This window comes from Anas platyrhynchos, chromosome 2, assembly GCF_047663525.1.
Source record: "Anas platyrhynchos isolate ZD024472 breed Pekin duck chromosome 2, IASCAAS_PekinDuck_T2T, whole genome shotgun sequence".
NCBI classification, from domain to species: Eukaryota; Metazoa; Chordata; class Aves; order Anseriformes; family Anatidae; genus Anas; species Anas platyrhynchos.
The window spans coordinates 140,195,226-140,222,952 of record NC_092588.1 but is presented as its reverse complement, the minus strand read 5'-3'; the positions used below and the strand labels follow the sequence as shown (position 1 = coordinate 140,222,952).

General features: G+C 37.3%; 1 protein-coding gene across 2 annotated transcripts in view; it reads left to right on the top strand.

Annotated features, from left to right (window-relative positions):
• Positions 1 to 3,205: 3,205 nt before the first annotated feature.
• Positions 3,206 to 27,727, top strand: part of NEBL (nebulette) — a 255,414-nt gene continuing 230,892 nt past the window's right edge. For both annotated transcript variants that reach the window (XM_027450658.3, XM_072033688.1), the window contains exons 1-2: positions 3,206 to 3,613; positions 4,419 to 4,513. In XM_027450658.3, coding sequence (XP_027306459.1) covers positions 3,545 to 3,613; positions 4,419 to 4,513 — 164 coding nt within the window. In that variant the 5' untranslated portion in view covers positions 3,206 to 3,544. The remainder of the gene's footprint in view (positions 3,614 to 4,418; positions 4,514 to 27,727) is intronic.

The window sequence follows — 27,727 nt, the reverse complement described above, 5'->3', positions numbered from 1 at the left end:
CTTCAAATAACATAGAATAACTTTCTAGTTTAACAGTTTCAAAACTTTTCTGTCTCAGGTAAAACAGTCTCAATAAGTGAAATCACCTATCAACATAATTTTTAATGCAGCACATACTTGCATGTTTATCACTCAAATGAACTGAAAGGAGCACTGAAACCTTTTCCATCAAATAGACAAATATAAATTGCTGTTGGTAATGGCATTACCCCTTAGATGTAGGAACCTCAGTATTACAGTCACTCTTTTATTCTGTCACAAGGCTTCTAATGCTATAACTATGCTGCCCAGGAAGGTCTTTCTCTCTTAGACTTCCATAGGTGTGCTGAAAAATAGCATCTAGTTGCAGGTGTTCCCGATTTGCACTGCTCAGCTAAACACACACTTCTTGATCACTTAGGCCAGATAAACAACCCTGAAATGCCCTGAATGAGATAAATACAATTGCTTAAGATCTAGGGATACAACTTGCCAATAAATACCAGTTTGGAATAAATTCTCAAACCTAATCAGAAGTCCACCATCTACTACAGTCTGCAAGCTTGTGACAACAGCTCTTTAGCTAGAGTGCAAGGTCTTTGCCCTTCTGTGCTTGGCAGTCTTTGGTTTACACCCTCTTAGCTACTGACATAGCAGGGTTGTTACATTTTGCTTTGTTGGACTTTAAGATTGCATCATCACCTCCTCAGAAAACAGAAAGGCTATTGATGAGTAATGTTTCACTGCTTTCTCATAGACAGTCATGGGGGAAGTAAATGTTTCTCTCACATTGGTTTGTAAAGAGCAGAAGAATCTGGTTTTCACTACAGTAGTAACTGATGAGGAAAGACTTCTGTGCCATGGAAATGAAGAACCTATTTTTTTTTTTCCATGTAGATAAAACTAAGAAAAGTTAATAAAAAGATCCTGAAATACTGATAAATATTGGAATGCTTTTATACTGACAAAATAGTCAATTTAGATACAGCTGCAGATTTTTTATTTTTATTATTCCAAGTTTACTGTCAATCTTTTGGTTAATAAAAAGTTTCCCTGTAAGAATAAGGAAGGAGATCTTATGGTAGCAGTGAGATGGAGAGTAATACCCAAATGATTTGTGTCTGTATGGTGAGAAGGTGCTGAATGTGATTACAATGAACTGGAGTTTCCAAGAAAGAAGCCTCCATCTCAAAGATTTTATATTAGCAATTTGGGGCATCTATATGCCTATAATTATTTCTATTGAGCTATGGAGCCTTTTCACTCATAAGTCATCAGAAAGATTTGTTATTATTATTATTTTTTTTTGCTATATAGGTAACATCCAGTGCCCTGTGAGATTAGTTTAGCTAGGTCTGTATCCCAGTTCCTATCATAGACTTGCTACCTCCCTACATGTACAGAATGGAGATTGATTACTATGTGTTGGGCCTAATCCAACTCAGCTGTGGTCTTAGATGGATCCACAAACGACAGTTTCTGCAGAGCACATTGAGTTACCATGTATTCAAGTTTCCTTTACCAAGATAGTCAATGCCTGGCATTCAGAGTTCCTTGAATAAAAGCCATTGTTCACCTCCAGTCAGACCATCCAACAGAGAGTGTAAGGCAATCTGTACGGCAGAGGCAGCAGATGATGAGACTTGCTGCCTCTGCACTGCAGGGCATGCATGCACGTACTTCTATCAGGTAAATTCTAGACGACAAGAAGCTGAGGCAAAATTGGTCTTCAAGTGTTTATGACAGATAATCATGCTGTTACATGTGCTGAACACGGAGAAGAAAAATCTTACATTCCATATCAACAGTAATTGGTTAACAGCAGTGTGTGTATATATATATATATATATATATATATATATATTCAGGACTTTTGAAATCTGCAAATTGCTAGCAGTGGCCCTGAAATGGACCAGACTGCAGACTGCAGGAATGGAAACCTAGCTGGTCAGCAGTTGCTCTAATTTCTACTGCACCAAGAGCCAGAGCAGACAATAAGCATTTACAAGACTGCCTGCAAATCTGCTTTCCTGTTGCTTGCAGCTCAGCCAGCATCTCAACATTATGAGTTTCACTGGGTGCCAGATGTTTATGTCTAGATGAGGCAGAAGCAGCATTACAACTTCTGTCATATAATATTTAAAGCCTGATTAGGTATTTCTCATTTAATCACATATATTATTAATTTCAATGAAATTAGTCTTTCTCCCTGTGCCTTTAACCAGTCAGTGCATAAAAGTTGGGTTGCCAAGGAAGAATTATTGCCAAGTATTCCAGTTTAGCTGACTGCATTCTGATTACTTAATAACGCTCAACTATGTGCAGAATTTGTCCTTGCTGTTAGCCACACAAAGTGCTGCGCTACTGAAAAAAACACACTCCCTTACCTCAGAGAAGGCTGCACTGCATTGGCTTAAGCACTCTTCTCAGCATGGTTTATATTCCAGGTAGTTAAACAAGTCCACACCTAAGGAAAAATGCATGACTTCTTGCTGCACCATTCCCACAGCGCTAATGAGCGAATCAAAAATGAACGGCAAAAACCTGCTCCGAGGAGCTGAATTTAGCGTTCTTGCAGAGATGTGGTACTGCACATTAGTGTCTCCTGTGGGACTGCCTGTGTGCCTGGGATACTCAGCCCCAGCAAGGCAGCAAAAGTCAAGCCTTTAAAGTAATTGGGATACAAAGTGGATAGAAGGTAGAGAAATTCCTCACCCCACTGATGGGCGCGATTGGTAAAAACCCGATTCAAGCTGAGACGTTTCTATCGCACAGCCCTCCTGGTGAAACTCCCCCAGTTCCCAGGGCAGGGGATGCTTTGCCGGAGCGATTTCCCTGAGACCTGGCTGAGGACGTGTCCCCTCCCCGAGAAGTTTTGGTGTGCTCAGTGGCATTTTGCCTTTCGGGGAACGAGACACCTCGTTCGTTTCTCCCGAAAATACTTCCCCCCTCGTGTCACACTGGGCCGGGACCCCTCCACGGGGCCCCGGGACGCCTCCCCTCAGCGGGTCTCCCGCCGGGCCTGCGACAGGTGCAAGCGGGAGGCGGCCGCAGCCGGGCTGCTCCCGCCTGAGGAGCCGGCCATCGGGCGGCTGCGGCGCGGCGCTCGCCCTCCATCCCTCCATCCCTCCCTCTCTCCATCCCTCCCTCTCGCTGCGGGCCGCGTCTCGCCGCGCCCGTGGGCTTGGCTTGCGGCTGCTGCCTGCGCGGGGCTCGGCGTGAGTCACCCAGCCGGCGGCGCGGGGAGCCGAGCGCGCAGGCACACGGAGACGGAGGCGGCGGGGGCGGGTGGCTGCGGGGCGGCGAGCGGGCGGGGGCGACAGGCAGCGGCTCCCCGCCCGCCCACTCCCACATGCTGCCGAGCCGCAGTCAGCCGGAGCGCCGCTCCCTTCCCCAGCCGCCCATGACCTCCTCGCCCGCCCGCAGCCGCTGAGGAGCCCCCGGCGTCCCGGGGCATGCGACATCGCCCGCCCGCAGCCCCGTCCAGCGCCGCCCGCCTCGCAGCAGCAGCAGCAGCAGCAGCAACCTCGGCCGCAGGAAGCCGCAGCCCGAGAGGAGCCGCAAGATGAACCCCCAGTGCGCCCGCTGTGGCAAAGTGGTCTATCCCACCGAGAAAGTCAACTGCCTGGACAAGGTGCCGAGGCGGGGGCGGGCGGCTCCGGGGCGGGGGGCGAGGCGGCAGGTGGCGATGGAAGCACCGCCAGCCGCTCGGGCTCAGCCCCGCGGGGCCGGGGCCGGTGGCCGGCCGTGGCACGGCGCTGACGCAGGGCTCGGGGCCGGGCCGGCTCCGCGCTCGCCGACCTCCGCCGGGGGCATCGCGGAGCTCCGGGGCCGGCCGCGGGTCCCCGGCGGCTTCCCCGAGGGCTGAAGTTGCGGGCGAGGCTGCGGGGGTCGCTGCCTGCTGGTGGCCGGGAGCCTCCGGCTGCCTCTTACGCAACGGGGCCGGTGGCAGCCGTGCCTCGTCCCTGGGGGCTGCTCGCCCTCGGCGAGGGAAGGAAAGGGGCTGCCGGGGGCAGAGCCGCCTTACGCGCTAAATTTAGTTGCTGCTGAGCGTGCCGAGCATCGCAGGAGTTGGTGGTTCCGTTCGCCCAGCATTGCGTCTTTAGCAAACGCTTTTCTCTACCCCCCCGCCCTCCCCAAAACCCCTTTAACTAGACAAAAATGTCAAACTCCCGCCTCGGTTATCTTTAAGACGGTCCCGGCAAGGTCAGCGTGTTGAGGGCTTGGTGTTTGCTTCAGCAGAGAATTTGCATTTCTGAAAGTGTTTCAGAAGCTCCTTCAATTTCGCCTGAAAGTGATTCCTTTGATGTAGTTTACAGAAATCTATAATGTACAGCCAAAAATATTGACCTGTAATTGTGTTTTTACATTTCCTGCACCCTAAAATAGCTTTCAAAACATCGGCTTTGTAAGTAATTCTACTTTACATTTCTTTACAGTACTGGCATAAAGGATGTTTCCACTGTGAAGTTTGCAAAATGGCTCTGAACATGAATAACTACAAAGGATATGAAAAGAAACCTTATTGCAATGCGTAAGTATTGTAAATGTCAAGTCTTGCAGAAATGCACATGAAAAGAAAACCTGGCCATGGATGTTGTCAAATAGGTATTGTTGTGCTGTAAAAACTTAATCTGGAGATGTAGCCATGCAGTCTAGAGCAGCTGAGTATCTTTTCAGATGGAGTCTTGCATCGAAGTGATAGAAGGTGAAAATATTTGACAGTGATGTGTTTAGGCAGTGTTTTAATATAAGAACTCAGAATACAGGTCCTTTCCTCCAAGAAAGTGCCGGATCTGGTGCTGACTCCTATTATGTTCATTATTGGCCTGCCAGATTACGGTTATCCATTATGCAGCTCTCTATTCAGGGTTATGGACCTGATCAGCATTTTGTCATAAGAAAACAAACAAAGTGCTTCTCAGTTGTGTAGTTTACAAAAGGCAATATCCTGTGACAGATCATGACAACCTATTTTTAAAACTGTTATTTTGTTCACATATCTCAGATTACTAAAATAGATATTTACCAAATCCCTGCTTCTGGTGCTTCACACTATTTTGTATTTTGCTTCTCAGATTTGTTAAAGAAAATAGATGAGTTTTAGTTGTAGAATATCATCATGTGGTATTCCACTTCAAGATTTTATTATTATGTGGATTTTGAAGAGTACTTTGATTCTTGGCTTGCAAATACTACAGAAGAACATTTTGATACGCACACACGCATATGTTTATTGTTCTTCGTACCATGCTCCTAAGTGCATTTGTTAAGTGCACTTGTTAAGTGCATTTCAGTATGTTTTCATCTTTAGAGAAATAATAATAATACACTTTGTTAAAATGATATTTCTAATGAATGTAGAACCAAATTTCATCTTTGTATTATTCAGAATGTTGTTCATATATTGCTATTATTTTCACTTTTACCTCCTTAAATATATACATTAAAAGAGAAATTTTAAACTTTGGCCATATTGTATTTTTTTTTTTTGTATTTCAGAAATATTTTCTTATAATCCTCTTAAAATATTTGTTTCGTGTTGAGGCAAACAGTCTATGGCTGACCTTTGCAGAACAGTTCAACAGCATATGTTTGTTTCTTGCAGGCTAAACTTGGTCAGTCAATGCCTATCTATCTGAAATAGGAGTTTTGTTATAAAAATTGCTGTGCTGCCAAAACTTGAAACACCTGTTTCAATGGACAGTTGTGCTTGGATTATTTTAGGAACATACATTGTTACACGTATTTCTAGCTTTCCTTGAAATGCTCTGCAGTGTGTGGGGGTTCCATTAGAACTCTTGAAGTGTGTGGTGAGTTGCCAGTCTTACATGCTGTAGAGAAGTTCTCTAGGAAAGGAGACGACTCATGCTCCAGCAAGTGGCATGCTGCAATTCAGAACTGACCTAAAGCTTATTGGCCTTAGTTGGGACTCTGCTTTGGTAGTACTTGATATAAAGTATAAGTACAGGCTTACATTGCTTACAGTTGTTCAAGCTCTGATGGTACTTTGGTGCCTTTTATCTAACAGGTTGGGGTTGAATCTCCGTGGTGATACTTTGGTTGCCTGACCTTTCCTTTTCTTATACTTTGTAAAAACTGTTAAAAACTGTTAGCAGGTGCTCTCCATGCTATAGGTTGGGGTTTCCATGCTGTGTGTATTTAATTTCTGTTATCGGAGAGTTCGTCTATGTAGTTGTGTGTGATGTGTCTTTGTGTTTATAAATGATGGGGAATAAGGATGATGGATCTGTTGCGTACCATTCAGAACTGCTGTTCTTCCTAGTAGTTGCTCTAATAAGCTTTGTTAGAGTGATCCTTGGAAAAAGAATTGCTGTCTTTGCAATGTCCTGGAACAGGAAGAAACAATGTAAAAACACAGGAAAAGGGTTAATCTATCAAGTAAGAGCAAAATTTTAATATATATATTTCAACAATGGTTATTTTGTTCTTAAGTTTTGGTAAACTTAGTTATTTGGAAGATGCTTTAAACAAATACTCTAAATAATTGTAAGAGTCATATGGAACCACTTATGGAAGACCAATGTGTGTTTTGTGGTTTCAGTGAACTCTAATATCCTTCAAAGAAGGAGTATGTTGTTTATGCAAAGCTGTATTTTGAATATGCAGTTTATTTAAATTATGGTATTTTGACATAGTACTCTTGCATCTCAAAGGTTACTCATTTTCAAAGCAGACGCCATTAAAGTATTTCCAATTAAGGTTGTGTCTTTTCCAGTGTTCATTAGTATGAGGCAAATCCATTTTTATGTTAAATACTGCTTGATCAGAAAATCTGAGAAGAAAAGAATGCAAATTTACTCATACAAACACCTACAAGCTCTTGACAAAGAGCAATTACTGTTAGACTGTTTATTGAGGCTATCCATCAATGAGAGTGTAATTTGTAGATGAAAGTGAAAAAACTATGCACTAATTTGAATAGGGGAGCAATACCACTGAATTATTTCATATGTTTGGAAGCCATAGGTGGCTTTCTGTAAGGACAATTGAAGAGTATGCATCTTCAGTAATGCTTGTATCTGTTTATTAGTTCAAAGGTTAGATAACACACTTGAGTGTATTTTGACCTTTGAACTTAAAGTATTTTACATTTTTTTTCAGATGCTGCAAGTAATCATTTTTGTCTGAATACTTGCAAAAAGCAGAAGTTTGAATGTAAAATATAATTGTTTTTCGTTAGTATAAGAAACAGCTACAGATTTGTGTATGTTTTACTACAATCTATACTTTTGATGGAAGGTAGCAAGGTCAGAAATTAATGGGTTAATGGGGATTGGTAAACCAAGAAGGAATATATTATGAAATACATTAATTTGCTGTCCATTAGAAAAGAACGGAAATACTTGTAAGTACTGGACTCTGCTTTGTTAATGCCAAGCTTTTGTTGGTCAGCCGGTCATATTTCCAGCTAATGGTTGTGATCACCTTTGTGATATGGGTACATTGTCAGCAAAGTAGCTGCTGGGTAGTAGAAATAATACAGGTCAAGAAGCTGAGCTCCCTAGTATTGCAGTTCTGATGCTACTTTTGCAAATTGTAGATTTATTAAAGATTTTGCAACTGGGTTAAAAGGCAGAACTTTGTCTACATGTGCCTGTGTTTAATATGGCTTTAAAAAGAATGATCTTTCTATCACAGAGTTTCCAAGAAATTCATTAATGTCTCCTTAAAACCTTTTAGTTCACTTACTTGTAGAGAAAAGATTATACAACATTGTTCTCTCCATCTTCTCTATTGTTTATGTAATTTGTGAACTGCTTGAGTCAGAATAGTTTCTCTACTTGTTTGCAAGGTGCCTAGAATTACTGGGGGTTTGATCTCAGCTGGGACCTTCCAGTATTACAGTACTCTCATGATCTATGATACTGCGTTTCTCTAATTACTTGCCTTCACACTTCATCTGAAAGGCCTCATACAAAAAGTTTTGCATGTTTGTAGATGCTTGGCATGTTGACACTGCTAGGTTTGCCTTATAACTTAGGTCTTGCCTTCCGTTTGCTATCTGACTTCAAATAGGCTACATTTCTAGAGAGCTGCCAGATTTGTGCAATAATATTAATGAGACTAAGGGCTCAGACTTGCAGTCCATTTTTGCAGTTCTGCCTGGCGCTGTGCAGGTGAATGAGCCACACTTTGTATCTCTGAATATTCGCATAGGTTAGAAGGGTTAGGAAGAAGGGTTAGGATGATTAAAATGGCTTGGGTAATTCAAAGACTTGTTAAGTCAAAGTATCTATAATGCAAATCTGAACCCTTGTTCTGCTTCAACATCTACAGATATATTAAACAAGTGTTTAATATTATCTATATGGAAATAGTAAGAAGAAAAGTAATTATTATTATTATTTTTTGCAAACTCAGAGCTTATTCTTCTCAACTGCAAATAACCAATATGATGCTAGGAAATGAATGGCATTTTGGCAACTAACCGTCTGTGTACTAGTTCTCAAGCTTGTTAAATGATTGAATCGTGTAGGATGATTACATGGTAACTTTTTCTTACGAATATTCATATAAATGCTTTTTTGACAGATTCACCAGACCAAAACACAAGACTACTTTTTATGCAAAATGTAGAAGCTGAAATGCATATTTTTGGAATGTTCTTTCCACATTAGCTATACCTGCTGATGCAAACAAGACTCCCTGCATGTGTGAACACATCCGACAGAGATGTATTTTTTAATTTTTGCAAAACCTAATAGCTTAAACTTCTGCATACCTGATATACCCTCTTGCCAAAGGCAAACAGCCTCACTATTGGAATAAATCCTTCTGAAATATTTAGTATCTAAAATTTTGCTAATCGCCTGCACACAGGGTAGCTTCATTCAAGTTTTTATTTATGACAGTCACCATATGGAATGATTACATAACTTTGAAATTTAAATCTACTGCCATCAGTCTTAGCATGGATTATTGACATGAAGAAAAACTCATCATCGCCTTATTTTTTCTAGGTTTAATTTTTTTTAACTCATGCTAGTAGGAAACAGATATGCAAATACGTTAGAAATATTGTGAAGTTAGAAGACTTGTACTATAGTTTTGATCTACAAATACAGTCAAACTATACATTGTAAAATAGTATAGGGAAGAGATGTAAAATTTCAGTTATTTTATAGCAGGTTGGAAATTATAAGTACACAGTACAACTTTTTGGGCACTCAGATAGGTTAGAAGTGAATGCAGCTGCTGGTAATCAGATGGAATCTGTTGGCCCTTAGGGAGAAACTTCAATATAGGGGTTTGATTTTAGTTGTGAAATGTGCATCAGTTTTCTTTCAACCACTCAGGAATCTTTTAGAAGGTGGACAGGTATGTGATGATATGATTTGTAATAAAATTAGTTAGAGTTATCTTATTTTTCAATATTGATTTTGGTGGATGAATATTTCTCAATTTAAATATGGCAATAAGAAAGAAAATTGCTCGGTAAGGAGCAGCAAGAGTAATCTTTCTGAAGTATGATTGCGACACTTAGGAGTTGCAGGAAAGAGGGTGCAAAGGGTAAACAGACTTTTGTTTTTTACTTTTCCATCATCAGCTGCTACTGAACACCTTATTTAGTGTAAAAGGATAGCACCGAGTTTGGGTTGAGGAATCAGATTTTTTTTCAATGCTGGAGTTACTGTTACAGCCAGTTATTATTATTTTTTTCTTCTATTTTGGACTTTCCAGTTGTTTCTGATTGTTAGTTTGTTCAAAAATAAGATATTATATAAACCAACCCCAACTGGTCATCCTTATAAAAGAAATAACCCAGAAACTGCCATGCAAACCTTTCTAGAAGGCAAAGATTTACTCTTGATCACTTTTTAAACTTTGTATATTGAAGACTTTTGTCATAGCAAATAGTATAATATGAACAATGCAAATAACAGAACTATTAGAAAAATGTCTCAAGACAGAGCTAAATGTGTATATATCATTTAAGTCCATTATTTCTGATTCAGTGTCCCATTAAGTAAGGACTCCAGTATCTGAGAATGGTTATTAGATCCCTGCTCAGTCATGTTTTCTATAAACAAAACAGCTCTAAGTCTTTCCTCACAGATCATATTTTCTGTTTTTTGTTTCTCTACCTTCATTTATCTCCAAATGGTCCATCTATGTATTGAATTGTAGTGCCCAATGGAGCATTACCAGAACTGGTAGAATAGGAAGAGTGCCCATGCAACTCACATATAGTATTTTCCTCCTAAGTCCCAGTGCAGTCTTTGCCTCTTTATTTTCTCCCAAAGTCAGGCTATTGTTGAGTCATATTCAGATTGTTGTAGGCTATGTTTTTATCTTTCTATGCAGAACTGCATCATCAGCAGTTGTTGTTATCCATTATCTGAGCAGTTGATTATTCTTGGCAAAGCGTACAATCTTCTACTTGGTTCTGATTGAACTAAATCTCCACTTTTTTTCCCCAGGCTGTTTCTCCAATTTGTCAAATTCATTTTATATTCTAATTCTGTTCTCTAATGTGCTTACAGCTCCATCCTATCAACCTTCCCACCAGAGAGGTTGTAAGCACATTGCAAATTTAATAAGTGCAATCTTCATTTCATCTTCCAGGTCGCTGGGTGAAAGCATAGAATGGTATTGGGCCTGGTATGTACCTCTCTGCATCTGTCCCTTCTGATAGTGAGCAGTGATGAATGATTGAAGTACTTCTCTGCCTAGTCATGAAGTGCTAGACCAGGTGTTAAATTCTGCATAAGAAGAAAGCAAAATTATTCAAGAGCATAATTGTTAATATTCAGGCAAACCCTGCTTAAATATGAGGAACAGCTACAGGAACGTTGTAGAGGAAGCATAGGTTCCTGCTACTTGGTGCTGTGGTATCTGACTTGGTTAACTGAGTATTAAGTCCAAATTAGAATTGACAGTATCCAGTAATGACAAGGAGGGTAGGACAAGAAGCCAAGGCTGCTCTCTAGACCAACTGAAGGAGCTTCTTAGGCAACTTTATTCAAGTCTCAGAAAGGTGTTTGATGCTTAAGTTTAAACTGTTTGAAGAAGGCAAATGTTTTGATCCCTATGACTGTATCTGAGTAATGGGAGGCAAAAATATTTCCCAGGTTCCATTTCAGTGTATTCAGTTGGCTGTGTCCGGATCGTGTGCTTGAAAAAGGCCTGTGTATGACTCCTTATGTGGAAGTGCTGGTGAGTGTGCAGGGAGGGAACTCTTTGTGCTCCAGCAGGTCCTTTGGTTTGGGTTGTTGCAGGCTGTGGAAAGCACCGTCAAGTGCTACAGTTTAGCTGCAATGAGCCCGTTTCCCTGCTGGTGCAAATGGAGTAAAAAAACTGCCCTGAGGAAGATAATTTTTTTCATGTTTTCTGTCAGAGGGGTGAATTCTTAGACTATGCTGAGCCAGTATTTTCATGTCTAGTACCCAGTGTGAGTGTAGGGTCTATGTTTGGAATGCATTTTAGTGTTCTGCTAGTTGGTATAATTGCTTCAAAGATACAATTGTAGTTCACTGTTACTTAGGACATTGCTAGGGCAAATAAATAGAATATTTGCAAATGAGTAGTATATGTTTTATTATTATTTTAATGCAAGACTGCAGTAAATATGACATACAAAGCTATTTGCAAGCAATGCTTGTAGAAATCCTTGCTGTATGGAAACCTGATCTGTTGCCAGTTTTTGCTTTGACTCATGTAAATACGCAGTTTTAATTTGTATAGTCATTGGTCATCATAGACTGCAGGTAATTTTTCCATGGAAGAGCTTATACATCTCTTTGGCACAAATAGTCACAAGATAAAGAAAAAATATTCTTCAGGGACAGTAGTTACTGAGAGACAGTGTCATTAATGGTGATTTTCTTTGCTTGTTGGTATTTTAACCACTGTTAATACCCAACTTAATTTTTTTTTTCCTTAATGGGTATCACTTGCAATAGTCATACCTAAAGAATGATGAAGTTTCTTTCAGTAATATTTACTAAAATATTTAGGCAGCATAACAAGGACAACGGATGAAATCTTGTGATTCCACATTGTTTACTTATTTGCGTTGCACAGCTTGAGCTTTGGAAGGGGTAATAACTGGTTGTAGCGAGTCTGTAAAATCTTGATGGTATGTTTTGTTAATGGTTTTGTGAGTTAACTGTTTGGGGGTTTTAAATGTTCTTAGCCATATAATTTCCTGTCACATTTGCTAAGGAACTTAAAAAATGTATTTTCACTTTTCTGAATTTGAAATTCTGTGCTACTCTGTCAATACTGTTGATGGTCCCAAGTGAACCTGCTGTCCTGATAGGCTATTTCCTTTGTAAAGCTTTAAGAAAAATACGTATATGTTCCAGCCTTTCATGTCACTTTGAATTTTCAGAATAGGTGATGACAATGGAGAACAACAACATCAAGTCAGTCAGCTCAGTGCCAATAAACAGCTTTTGATGTTTACATATAATGTCACTGGAAGCTTTTCATAATTATCCAGACAACTTAACAATCTTGGCTGAGGGTCAATCAATACTATTTTTATACTTTCAGTGTTGTGGAGTGCTTACAGAAGTTTTGCTGAATTTAGAGATTATAAAAGCTATGTAGAGTGCATGGTTCAGTTTCATGATGTTTTGGTTCTTTACAAAGGAGACTGTAGGCAGGGAAAAGTTCACTATGAGAAGAGTGAAGTACTTGTTGAATAACTGGTCTGTCTGCATGTAAATTAAATCAACCAGTTCATTCTGCTCCTAATTACATAATCTCACACAGCAACTTTTTGAAAAGCTAAAAAACCACTGTTAATTCTCTTTCTTGATCCACGAATTAGTCCATTTCTTCTTTCTTGATATCAGAGTTGATAGTGTATCAGAGTTGAACATGGTATTTTCTTTTGTGATGTATTTGTGGAGGCTGAAGAGAGCAGGGTTGTTACCCATGTAACTTTTACTTGTACCAGGAGAAAGTGTCTGAATGATGAACAGTCCAGAATTTTTAATTTCTTGTATTTCCTCCTCCAGCTGTCTCTCCCCTCCACTCCCCCAAATCCTTTTGCTCTCAGTTGCAGTAGAAGTCTATGGGCATAGTGTATTCCATAATACCTTAATGTGAGGAGGACATAAAAATGTGCCATCAAAGTCACAGCTGAGAGTGGTCTTTAGCTTTGGAAATGAAAAACTAATTGTAATTTGGCCAGTAATTATTTAAGCATTTATTGCAAAAGCTTTTTCTGGGAGGTGCACAGGTAATCTTTAAAGAGTGTTTCTTAAAATGTAAAACTGTATGGAAGCTGTGTAAATTTCCTTCTTTTAAGATCTTCATTCACAGTTTCCAAAATTCATCTGGGTTATTTTTCCTTAGAAGAGCAAATGTTTGGAGGTCAATCATGTTTTGTCTCTCTAAATGGCAGCATTTTTTCACCCAGGTGTATTGGTGTAATGCCACTTTCACAAATTTAAAAATAACTTCATACATTTTAGTTTAGTTATTTCATACCTCAGGTGTGTGTGTGTGTACATGTATATATATATATTTTGGAACTTGGTAAGCTAAATGATAATAGCTGTTTTCATTTTGTTTTGTTTCAGTTTTACTCTGGAGGAATTCAATTCTTGTAATACAACTGCTTCCAGCATCAGAGTACTATAAATAGAAATATTTAGGGAAAGATTAAGAGAATAAGATACTGCTTTTAGACTTAATTAAAATGCAAGTAGCTAAGCTTTGGAGAGGAAAAAAAAGTGGTAAGATGAGATAATTTGCCTAAATTAAAAGGAAATACAACAAAAAAAGCCCCACAAGTAACACCATAATGTTTTATTTAAATAAAAAAAAACAGTACCATGGACTATTCCTGCTGAACAGAGTTGAGTGGCATGCATTCACAGTGAGTGGGGTGTTCATGTGTTGTATTGCAAGAGGAGAGACATTCCTGACTGGGTTTGCCAGGTCATACAGAAAGAAAAGGGGCCAACATGATGATTTCTGGCAGTGGAAGTGCTCAGTGAGTGGTTGACCAAAAGATGATTACTGCAGTTAGAACTGGCAAAGTGTTTGGTGTGTTGATACCAAGAGGAGGCTGCAATCTGTGTTATAAAGAACCTACCTGAAAAAATATATGTTTAAATACAAATCTTCATAAGGGACTTAGTGCATATATATTTAAGCTACTGGTGTGTTTGATACAATGATAGTGCTTTTGTTGATATTGGTATCTGAAGGGCAATAGAGAAAGTAGGGCGGAATAGAGAAGGAATGCCTGATGAAAGAGGCATTGCACAAGAACAGTTGATGAATGGCCTATCGTGTGGGCGTATTAGATATAAATTTTGCTATAATATAAAAAGGTCTCTGAGTTTTATTTTGTAGTAGTTGATATGATTTTGTCAGGCTACCAGAAAACAGAGATGAAGTTTGTTACAACAGTTATTAGCATAACTTGTTGAAATACCATAGCATTATCACAAAATTTGTAGGAGGAATGGAGAAAGGAAAACTAGACTGGAGGAAAAGTATCAAGAGATATATTTCAGGGAATATTATTCTTCTAAATATCTGAAAGGGATTGACAGGTCTAGTAAATGAGACTGAACGATAAGTATTAAGGGAAACTTAACAGTGATGATGTGTCTACTTATAGGAGAAATAAAGAGAATGAATGCATGTAGGGGAAGCAAGGATACAGAGGTGGAGAAGAGAAATAATTAAATAATTTACAAGAATGCATGAGCTTTTCAATTTAACAATGGCAAACTAAATCTCTGAAATGGTCACATTTTTGACCCTGCTTGCAAGTGGGGTACTCTCCTAAAAGATGGCTAGTTGGAATATGACAGGAGCTTTTGGTTTTATTTGACCGAAGAACTTTGTCTAGCCAAAGGGGATTAAACACAGCCATTCTTGGGTAGCTCACTTTTAAGACTACTATGTGGTTTGTTTTATGGTTGTATCAGAAATGTTGGAAATCCAGATTAACAACGATGGAAGAAGCTGGAAGAAGAAAAAGGAAGAGCCAAGTAGTTTAGCTCTGACTGAGTTAATGACCAATCTTTGCCATCTAATACATTTCCATGCAGTTCTTGCAGGGACTATCATGGAATATTCACTCCCAGGCTCAGTTCTGTTAATTCTGTTATTTTAACAATAATAAATTGATATTCAGAACGGAACAAGAGATGCCATTATTATATGAAATATGATTTGATTTATTGGCACTGCAGGTATTGAAGAATAAGTCCTGATAAGGAACTTACAGTGAAATTTTTAAATTGTTATCAAATTAGAAATTCATAAGAACTTTCTGGGCAATGCGATAAAATACAGTTTCTCACTTAATTTTGTGCCCCTGAAAAGAATGTCTCTGTACACTGAAATATTAGGCTATTAAATAATGTCGCCAAGAAGATGAAAAGCTTGAGGGGAAACTAAGAAATACAATGAGAATCATGTGAAAATGAGAACAGCGTATATGATTATTTTTTTCTGATAGTCTAATGCAGGCAAAATGTGAACATTTTTTTTTCCAATGAGATGAATGGATATTCTTCTGTACAGTAATAACTTAGATTGGTAGTGTTAATTTTTTGCATTTGTCAGTTACGAACAACTCAGCATAGGCAAATAATTACTTTTGGAGCATGTTTTTAAATGTAACAGAGTATCTGGTTTTATAGGCTACTAAGCGTCTTCTGTATCAATTAATATTTTTGTAAACTAGGAAATGTTAGAAATATTTATAAGTAGGGATTTCTGTTCTTGTTACTTTAGGAAGTTTGGAAAGACATCCTGAAGTCTGAAGAGAAGCTGGTCATGACTTTACATGGATCAATTCTGCATGCTAAAGACCTTCTTTCAGGGTGACTTGTGCTCTTGTGAAGGAGAAGCTCAAAAGAGTAATATACAAATTCCTTGCACTGATTAAATACTTTGCTTTCGTGACTAAGTTACTGCTGCTTCAAGCCTCATTTGGGTCAGCAGCAGGAATCTCTCTTACTGCCCAAAAGGCAATGACAGATTATATGTCTCCTATGCAGAATAATACTGTACATGGAATGTATTAACAAAGGGAAAATTTAAGCTTGTCAAACTGGGTACAGATGCAAAGGAGACTGTAATGGGCTTTTAGAAGTTGAAGGAAACAGGGCAAAAATGGTTATTTTTCTCTAATTACTTATTCCACCCTGAGGGAAATGGCAGCTCCTCTTTTTCATAGCATGCTCCATCCCGTCCTTTCTGCTGTGCTGTAGGCACAGGCTCTGACTGACTTTGTTAGGTTAGCAGATCAGCCCCTTTGTTTTCTTCTCCCATTTTTTTCTTTGTGCATCAGCAAAGCCACCTGGCTGTTCAATTTCAGATCTCTCCAATGGGTTTCTCATCTCTATTGCATACTTCAAGTGTGACTAATTCAACGTCTGATGTGCTATGACACTGCCCATGATGTGAGAGACAGATGTGTCTCCCTTGTATTTCCATGTGCATTGTTTGTGTACATCCTGGATCTCAATTGGAAATGTTTCTGGGTCTCCTTTTGATGTGTATTTTTAAAATGTTTGTTACAATAAGGCACTACTTCACAACTGGGATAACAGACATTGATACATGCAGTTAATAGTAGCTATACATCTCATGCTGAAGAAATTGGAACTGGGCGGCCGTTCATGAACAGATGGATTGTTATGAAACTTCCACATTGGTAGCATATTAGAATAACAGTTCTCAGCATTAATTTATACTAATTCTATACCTGTTTTGATTTTTTTTTTCAGTTGAACAATTGCTTACTAGGAAATGCTTTGCAGGAATCTGCCAGTTTAAACTTCTTTTTATTTTTTTTTCCTCATGTAGCAATCTGTATTTTAACTGTATTGGTTTATAGTAGTAGAATGCTTAATTCCAGGGACAAAATATTTAGCATTGTCACTTGGACTTATTTTGCTTACATGTTTGTACTGAAACAAACTTTATCAAAACATGAAAATATTATGTATGTCAGTTATGTATGTTAATTTTATTATAGTTGTATGCTACATTTAGCATTATAATGACAGTTCGTAAATCGTAGAGTCATCGAATGGTTTGGGTTAGAAGGAATCTTTAAAGATCACCTAATCCAAGACCTCTGCCATGGGCAGGGACATCTTTCACTAGATCATGTTGCCCAAAGCCCCTTCCAACCTGGCTACCAACATTCCCCATGATGGGGCATCTGCAGGTTCTCTTGGCAACCTGTTCTGGTGTCTCACCACCCTTGTGAAAAATTTCTTCCTTATATCCAATTTAAATTTATCCTCTTTCACTTTAATACTGTTGTCCATTGCCCTGTCACTACAGGCATTGGCAAATAGTCCATAAATGTAAAAGGAGGTAGACACTTTGCAGAGCAAAGAGTTACAGTACAGCTGGAGTTCGGTGATATAGCTTGTGAAGAACAGCCATTTTAAGAAGATAGTTTTTTGAAGAAAATTTTGAATATTAAAAAAAAATAAATTGAGTCACAATTCTGCTCAAAAAAGAAGTTTTCCCCAATCATGGGTAATTGTAAGAATGCTATGAGTACATTCAAGCAACTGCATGCAAGAAGCTCTGCTGTTCCCTGAGGTGTGGGAGGAAGTTTAAAGGAAGTTAATAGTACTAATGTCCTTGTAGAGCACTTTAACACATAGGCTTTACAGTTGTAGCAGCTTCTTTTCACTTTTTTCTTATTAGACATATATTCTTTTAATTTTATTAGGGTTTTTATTGACAGCTGTGTTCTATCTTTTTCATGTAGGTTTCAGTTAAAATTTCTGGTTAACACTCCCTGTTACTTTAATGTGCCAAACAATGTGTTGTGGAAGGAGTGTTTACAAGTATGTTGAATATCACACTAGAAAGCAAAGTCAGGATCTAGTACATAGTTAACTCCAAACAATCCCAAGGCTGTTAAAACATTTACAAGGACAGTATCTCAATATATTTAAATTTGATTTTCTCACAGACATATAGAATTAATTTTGAATTGGATTCCTTACATTCTGTGGTTTTTGCTCACTATAGGAGCATTTTAGAAGGTTTTTACTCAAGACTAAATCTGATAGTGTATCTGCTGGAGTTTTTGGTTTTGAAATAAAGTTTTCAGATAAAATTTAGTCTTGTGTATCAGACTTCCTTTGGAACTTGATGTCTTCTGTAGTCATGTGTGATTAATATACTCTTGGAATGGAGGGTAGCTTTAAACTTAAAATAATTAAAATTGGGAATAAACATGTTTTGTGTCCTATGAATGATGATTCTGTTGTTGTATTTAAATCTTATTTGAAAGAAGCCTTTCAGAGAAGAGGCAATCTATTTGCATGGGTGGCTTTTCTTACCTGATATATAGACTATATCAATTTGTATTATCTTGCAAGGAACAACTCTGCTTCATATTTGCAATCCAAAAGAAAAACAATGCTCCATGTACTATCTTGAGACTTGTATCTGAAACTGTTAAAGTTGGGGAGATTTTATATTTGACTCATTGGTGCTTCCTTGTGTTTCACAGTGGAATGACCTGTTATGGTTTTGTACATTTTCTATTGCAATATAACTATTTGCTTACTGACTGTGAGCAAATTGAAGTTTAGGTAAAAATGATTCCACTACCTTTCCTCACTGCTGTATGCACCTTTAACCTGAAACAGATAGTTTTTGTTTCTAGATTTGAAAGAAAGTACCTGTAAATGCTAAACAAAAAATAAGACAAAAACAAACAAACAAAAAACCTCACAAAAATCAATGGTATTTTTCTATCCTTTGTTTCTTGTAGTAAAAAAATATACTTAACTGCAAAATACATTATTACTTGAAATATGTTAATTCTGGAAAGAATTATGTAAGTCATTTCAGTACATACATTCCTTGCATTTTTTGCAGATTTTTTCCATTTCATTGTTACTTGTAATAAAGCTTACATTAATTTTCCAAAGTTCTTATTGTGAAGTAAAATAAAAGAAAAATAAGTGATTTGGTACTTTCTTTAAAGAAATAAACAGCATTGTTTATTTCTTCAAGGCACCATTTCCCTATCTGCTATAAAACAAGTATACTGAAAAAGTCATCTGTATCTGTGTCATTAATCCGTAGTCAGATTAAAAATCATCTTTAATCTGTAAATTAAAGAGTAGATGAGCAAGAGCTGGGACGCATGTACTCAGAGCCCTACAAATTGTCAAACAGGCATCAATTTTTCCAAAGAAGTGATGGGATTATTTTTGAATAGAGGCAGCTTAATCACACCTTTAGTATGTTGGAAGGCACTGGATATGAAACCAACGGGTACTGTTAGAAACAGACATCTGAGCTGGAAAGATTTTCCATATGCCAGTGTGAAGCCTGTACTAAGTAGACCTTCATAAACAATTCTGTTAATGCATAGGAATTCTGTGTTGAACTTGCAGTATGGATTGCAGAATACAGAAAAGCAGAAAAGACTTGCTGTTCCTGTAAAAAATCAGAACTTAAACCAGGAATGCAGTGATGGCATGAAGAGAAAGATCCTGCAAAGTCAGAATGTCATTTATTTATGCTGTCATTTAAAATATAAAATACTCGAATAGCACACTAGTCAATTACTTCAATTGTTTGGGTAGTGCCTAGTGTTAGTGGGTTTACACTAAGAGCTGTACATGGAGGTTATATGAAGCTGATGGACAAAAACACTTTAAAACAATACACGTCTCTGGTGGGGGACTGAAATGTCACAGAGCATCATTTCAAGGAGTGACCAGTGAAGTGTCACACAAGCTTTTCCCATTACTGGAAAGCAGTAGTATATAGAGTCTCTGGAAAGTAATTGAAGTAGGTCCCTACTTACTCCACGTTCTGTTTTTCAATGTTACGAATTAAAAAATACAGCTTGTACTTTTTTGAGTGTTAAATTTATCACCCTTTCCCAGAGGGAGAGGCATGCTCAGTGGAATATTTTGTTATGGTTTGATTTCACTCCTACTGTAAGCAGAAAAGCTTTCTACTGACCTTACAAAAAGATGTACACACTAGGATAGTGGAGAATTAAGTTAATTTTTATTTTAACTGGCATAAATTATTAAGACTGGTAGGCATTTCTGCAAGACAAAAAATATGTAAAACAGTGGAGAGAGAAGTACTTACGGAACAGTACCAATGGTACAAAACCCGGGCACATTAAAGCACAGCACACCCTGGCTGAAACAGGAGTGGGAAGATGCAGAAATGTGCTGTTCAAGGAAGGTTGAAGTTGTCACTCATAAAATTCAGAGCAGAAAGAGCACTGCACATATTATATGTTCATTAAATGTTTAAAACAGGCAAAAGAACTTAAAAGTCATAACTGAATAATGCTGGCAAGTTTCTCTTTCTGTTCTATCTACATAGGTTGTTAAATGATTCTCCTTGCCATGGTAGCTGAGAGCCTGCCAGGAGCACATTAAGCAACATGATTAATGTCTGTCACATGTTTATTCTCTCATCTTCTCCCCAGCAGGTGGTGTGTATATGCAGTGTGGGATTTTTGTAGGTTTAAAGAAAACAAGGCTGTTTGCGAAGATGCGTATGTGTAAAGGAAGGTGGTGTCAAAGAAATGGAATGTACTTGGAGCAGAAAGGGTTTGTGATGGCCCTGAGTTCCTGAAAACCGGGCTGAGTAAGGAACAAATTTCTTCAAGGAAGGTTCTGTCTCCCCTGCAGATGATTTCTGTTCCTGTATAGACTTTTACTTAGCCAGTAGTAGTATAATGGGAAACCAGAGTCTTCCTCCCTTAAATTTGGGTTGCTTCTTAAAATATTAAGTCACATTTTGGATGAGGACAATACTTAGAACTTTGTCTGAAACTCTATGGGAAGCCAGCACTAACAATGGAAGAAAGGTTTCGCATGCTTATGATAACCTCTTTTGCTTAGAGTGTATTCTGGTCTATTCTGTCTGATTCTGAACTAGAGTTTGCTTACCTTCCTTGGTACTACTGCCTACTGAATATCTAAGAGTTAGAATGATGGGGACATGCAGCATACTAAATCCTATCCGTTATTAGAAAGGTGCTTATACTTAAGTATATTGGTGATTTTTTTTTTTCTAAACACAGCAAGAAAATTACTACTGTATTACAGTACATTTTCACGCTTTTTATGTATGTGAAATTTTCTTAATAGTTCTAGTAGCACTAATACATTATTTCAAGTAGTTGAGATTTTTGTGTAGTTCGGATAGTGTTGAGTAGAAGAGCTAAATGCATATAACAAATAATGAGACTTGTTTGAAGAAGTTTCTGTTTATTTTATTTTTTTTTAAATATACTAGGATTAATGGATCTTTGCATGGTTCATTGTACGGTAGAAATGCCTACAACTGATATGCACAGATCTACTTTTCCAGGTATCTAAACAAGTTCAAAAACCATAACATTAAACAGACATTTTTCTTTTAATATGAACATGTTCATCTTTCTGTCTATTAAATATGATGTTGTATTTGAGTATTGTTACCTTGGAATTTTAATCCCATTTACAGAAGGTCTTGGTTACAGTTGCTTAGTAACACGTTGTGGAAACAGATCTGTTGATTTATGATAATATATCTACAATATCCTTATAACTAAATATGTTGTAAGGAAAGCAAGTACACAATGTGGGTGTGTATTTCAGCTCAATGTTTCTAATAACCTCTATCTTCACAATGTATCTAGCAATACATGTCTTTGCACTGGTTGATCTGTTATGTCACTTATGTAATGGGAGTCACATTGCTGTACGTTGTCCTGTTTTAGTTTTAAATAGTGCTCATTCGCTCCCTTCAAAAACTGCAATTGTAGGTGAGTTTGAAAATGGCAATGACCATTTACTTTCATGGGACTGCAATTCCAATGTGGCATTTATTTTGTAAGACTTAAATTAACATCAGGAACAAGCTGTAAGATAGAGAGCTCATGGTTTGTTTTTATGTAGTGTTATGCTTGCATTCCCAGGAGAGAGAAGTATAAGTTAGCGATAAGTTAGAAGTATGTTAGAGATTAAGTGTCATGAGATTTGTTTTAAAAATAAATATATATGAATTTTGACAGCTAAAGGAAGTATCTAGAGAAGTGTTGGCTGTTGCATGTGTTTAAGTATTTGTAATTAGTGTATTTCAAGATTTCCTAAGTGTTTGAGGTCTTTCATATCTTTGCAAACAGGACTCAAGGTTTCTGTTTACCTCCTCTGCAATACATTGCAGTAGAATTCAGAAATGGAGAAATTCCCAGCATTAGCATGCTCTTTGTGTAAAAATGTCTGTGAAAGCAAAAATTAAGCAAGCACCTCTGAGACAGATGGAGTGTTATTCAAAGTCCTGGAGCCTGCTTTAAACACAGACCCAACCCCAGGAAAAAAATGCAAATAAATTTAACAAATTTATAAATAAAACAAAACTAAACATCCTCTGTGATAAGGCCTGAATTCAGTCTGCTGTTCTGTATATATTTTAAAGCATAAAATGTTTGTGTTCTTCAATTTAGAACATGTAAATAACTCTTAGGCCAGATATGTGGATGTTTTGTGGAGGGCCAAACAGATTGCTATTATAGAGTGAAATAGTAATAGTTGTTTTGCCTCTCAGCCTACTATATACCACAGTTTCCCTGTGAAATAAGTTATTCAGGTTCCTATGAAGCTCAGAAAATTTACTAAGACCCATACAAACTCATACCTGTGATTTCTTCTTCAGATTTTTTTTCCTGTATATAACATAAGAAAGCAGAGGAAATAACCAGCATTTTAAAAGTGGCATTCACATGGCTCTGTTCAGTTGAACATTTAGCTTTCTGCTTTCAGACACTTGTAAGCTATTATGGTTGTTATTCTATTGTCATGTCCCCTTTACTGGAAAACTCTGGGTGGCATTCATCTCACCTACCTTTGATACATACCATGCTGATGTACATAAGCTGAAATAGTTGTTCTAGTTGCCTGTCTTTGTGGTTGGTGAAGGAATAAACGTGTTAAGATTTCAGTTCATCTGAATCATTTTATGACAGGTGAAACAGACTTTATTCATTGTGAGTTATATTAACTTCATCTCCATGGGCTGACTCAGGTAATAGAGACGTTTACATTGCGTGAAACGAGTGTTGTCCCGTGTGAGAGCTAATTTACGGTAGTTGTTCCTGACCAGCTGTCAGAACCAAGTATCTCCATTTTCTGGAACTCCTACCAGCTCCTTGCGTTTTCAGTTCATGGGTGTTTCATAGATACTTTAGCAGGTTTGTAGATAGGAAGAATTCAGTAGTTCCATTCTGCTTTAAAATTGATTTTTGAGTTCTGTCACCTCATTGCATATGGAGCTCTAGGAGATCAGGTCCCTGCACTGTTGCCTTCTTCAGATTCTGGTGTTATTTAGAACAGTGTTAATGTAAAAGACGTTAAAATCTTGGATTTCGAAGTATACCTACTTAATACCTACTTAAGAAGAAGAATATTTGTTCTCCTGTTGTTGGTGATCGCTTGTTCCACATTTGAACTTTATATTGAAATCATCTTGGGTCTAGCAGCCAAGGTTAAGTGTGAATTCCTCAAGCATAAAACTATAAGAAAATTAGGTGAAATAAAATATAATTTATTTTGTATTAATGAATTCATGAAGATTGGATTTTTTTTAATGAACTCTTAAAACTGATGATGCAGAATTCATTCAGCTGAGATATTGTGAATTTTGAGTTACATATTGGATTGACTTTTTTAAATATGAGGAAAAATGTATTTTGCAGCCAATTAAAAATCTTATGAAGCACGTGAGTGTAGTCATATACCTTTTTAAAATCTTAATGAAAAAAGTTGAGTAACTCAGCAAACATCTCTGCTATTTTAAAATATACTTTTCTAAATGCACAGAGAAAAACAAACTAAACCAGAACTGGATTGGTCAGTGGGACCACATGCAGAGAATGATGAAGTAAAAGCTTCTGGTTAGATCCAGAAATGTGTGGTGACACAACATGATGGGCGCTTTCCAACAGGCAGAGACTTTTTTCTTCCAAGATGCAGGATCTCAATCACTTCAAGCAATGCAGAAACTAGATAGCACAGAAGGGCTACCTCCTTCTTCTAGTATCAGATCTGATGAACTGCTGTTTTTTTTTTTTTTTTTTTTTTTTTTTAATTTCCAGTTTAGTTTTGCCCTTTCAGAATAATTTGATTAATGTGTGTTCAGTGTATGGAAACCCTTTCTGTGGTCTCTCATAAAAAATTAATTTGCTAAGTCCAAGTCAGCAATTTATCTCCTCTGAGCTCTCTATTTGTTTTATAATCTCCTGTGTGTTTTGCCTGTCTCTTATTAAATCTTCATTTACATATGTGAAGGAAGAGATGTACAAATTCTTGGACAGAATATCTATGCTTGTGTATAATACCCAATAAATCTTAAACTTAAATAATAGAGATCTGTCTCATCTTTTTTTTTTTTTTTTTTTTTTTTTTTTTTTTTTGAATAGGAATTGAAGAAAAAAACCAATGACAAACACACTAAAAAACACACACCAACTAATATTAAAATCTAACTTTTTCTCTTAATTTAAAAGCTCAGGAAACATTTTTCTTGTTGTTGATAATTTTGTGGGCAATGAAAGCAGTATTTTCAGAATACTCTGCTGGTTAGTCATGAGATTTTTTTTATTTACCAGGCTCTATGGAGGTGGTAGTTGGCATGTAACCATGAATTTTAGTCAGCACTGCAACACCAGCATATTCCTTTGACCACATTTCTAACAGGCTTAAGTTGTGGCCAGTGCCTTACAGTGGCTGGATTTACCTCAGAAGGAAAACAGGAACATGTTGTGATACCTTGCCTACAAAGTGGATGGATTTCTCTCTTTTGTTTTGTTTAAATCCAGTCCACAGCAAAGCATTGCTACACTACCTTTCACAACATGAAATCGTTCAACTGGTAGTGCAATTTCCATTGAGCAAATATTCACTTTGGTTCCAGTTTTTGATTTTTTTTTTTTCTTCCAGTTGTGTTGAAACAATGAGATTGCTTACTGCCTCTGCTTTTAAACACTAGCCTGGGCCCACCACATGACATTCACTTATGACTTTTGAAAAAAAATCAAGAAACAAATAGCTATTATCTATTGTTATTGTTCTTTCTGTTGGTGAACTATTTCAAGGTAGAAAAAATCTGGTGTGTTTATTAGTGTTTTAGAAATGCAATTGCATAGGGAAGTCCTCTGTTCCTTTTAGATTCCTGCCTAGGTCTGTGCAACTCATCCACAACATGAATAGAACATTTTACTAAGAAAGAAATGTTCTTATTCACGCAATGTTCTTTGTGTTTAAGTTTGATGGTTAATGTTAAAGAGCTGTCTAGCTAATACATGGATCCAGATTTAGCAAGGAAGTTAACAGTTGGCCCATGTATGACTGTTGTCTGTGTCTATCTTTGTTGTCATTTTTTGAGCGATTAAAACACTTCTGAAAAACCTTGAAGCTGGAGAGCATGGTGACCTGAAATCTGTCACAGTGAGAGAACCCATAGAAGTACTTTCTTTGTTTGAAAAAGGATAAAATTATTTTTTGAAAACCTTGTTTCTTAAAAATTAAATGCTCAAGTTAAACTCTTAGACTCAGATATTTGAACTAATGGGGAAAAAAATACATTTAATTCTTCGTTACTTATTTTTTGAGCAACCATTTCTATGCTCATTTACTTGCTGAACTAAATTTTCCATAAAATATGCATTTAATATTTTATTTCTGGCCTAGTTATAGATGTACCCATAGTCTCATAAGTATTACTGTGACATTATCTGTGAAGTGAAAGGGAAATTATGAATGCACTGCTTGTTCTGCCTTTATAATATCTTATGCAAGAAATATACCTCAGCCTATATTTCTAACCTAATCCTATTAGGATTTTATCTTTTTTTCATAGAATAGGTTCTATATAATCAAAATTGGTAATTTTTGGACACCTAAGTTAATTTACTTCAAATATTGATTTTTGACCAGCAGGGACTTGTTTTTTGATTAGTTGTTCCATCAGAGTAACCTTGGTAAGACACAAATTTATGTAGTAGGTGGCACACAAGTACCTAGTACCATGTCTGAGACTATTTTAGCTTTCCAGCATGAGTGACCAGGTATGTACCCACTGCAGCTCTATACTGGAAAGCTTTACTCGGCACACATTGGTAAGAATATATAGAGGAGAGGTAGAGAAGTGTCATATCTACTCAAGTGGAAATAAATCAGCATTTATGATGACACTCCTAAACATTAAGTGACAAATCAATATAAGTATTTTCACTGAATTGTGTGTCTTTTATGGAAGATATAGCTAACATATGCATTTGTCTTCATGTATACACACAAAAGAGCACACAAAAGAGCTAAAGACTAGAAACCTACTTTTAGTACTTCTCATACTGCAGTAGCACTTAAATATACCTCAGTATTTCTGAATATATATTTGCCTAGTCTGTTCTTAAACTTAAGTCTTATAGTCCTTGCTCCATTATGTCCTTATACTTCACAGTTTTCCTGAGCTTGTTTATTTTCTGCAGGTTTATCTTAATTCTCTCTCTCTCTCTTTTTTTTTTTTTTTTTCCTAAAACTTTACATATTAGAACACTGTTATCATGTCTTACCTCAAACTTTGTCTCTTTAGACTGAACAATCTTAGTCTCTGTAGTCCTTCTCCATAAATTAACCCTTCAGAAACTGTTTTCAGCAGTTTGTCTTTTTCCAGAGTGATGTTTATATTTTAACAAGAATATCATAGTGCTGACTTGTTTAGCTTTTTGTTTCTATCATTTCTGAAGGCATCCTTTCCAATTGCTGCATATTCAAAAATGAAATAATGGAAAATGTGACTTCCAAGAAAAATTCTGGGAAAGTATCTAACAGGTGGAATACGTTTAAGGTGTCTGAAACCTCCACAGAAGAACAAGTCATTTAATTTCTGTAATGAGCTGATTACATGAATGCTTCTGACATAATGACTGGATTCAGTAATGCAGATGTTCTGTCAGCAGAAGTTGCAATTATCACTTATAATGATGCCACTAAGGTAGCAGGCTGTGATCATGGTAGCATCAGGCTGCTTTGGGAAGAACCACAGGTGCCTAAGGTGGAAGTTTTGTCCCAATGGCTAGATTTCCAGAGTCTGCAGAGACCTAAGGTCTGTGTGCAGCAACCCTGATTCTGCCAGTTCACAGGGGGCAATTATTTCATTTTTCTAGTCTGCTAACTGAATAGATTGATATGTGCTGCTCTCATGAGAAGCCTTGCTTAAGAACTAAATTGTATTCTATTTGTTCTTATGAACATGTTTTGAATTTACTGTGGTAGGAAGCTATTACAAATAAATAAAAATAATAAAGTAAATAGTTGTGTTCTCTTGAATGAATTTAAAAACTTGCATAAATTTATATGTAACTATTTCAAGATACAGAGTGCAAAATATTTCAGTTATTAAGCACCTATGTTTTCTATTTAAGATGTATGTTCATTGAAGAATGATTGGAACATTATGAGAACAGTTCTGCTGCACTATTGTGTAATTTGTAAAAGATACAGGACAGAACCTGGAATTAAAGGGCGAATTTAGCACTGTATCAGCTTACTGTTTAGTACAGAAAAATGTTAAAGATCCCCAAACATTAGAGAAAATCAGCCCAAAATAATGGGAGGATTAAATGTTTCAGCAGTGGTCTTCTGATGAGAATTACAGCTTGAGAACAGAAGTAAGGACTTTTTAATTCTTCAAACTTTTATAAATGCAAGTGTAACATAAGTTATATTACCTTCATAGT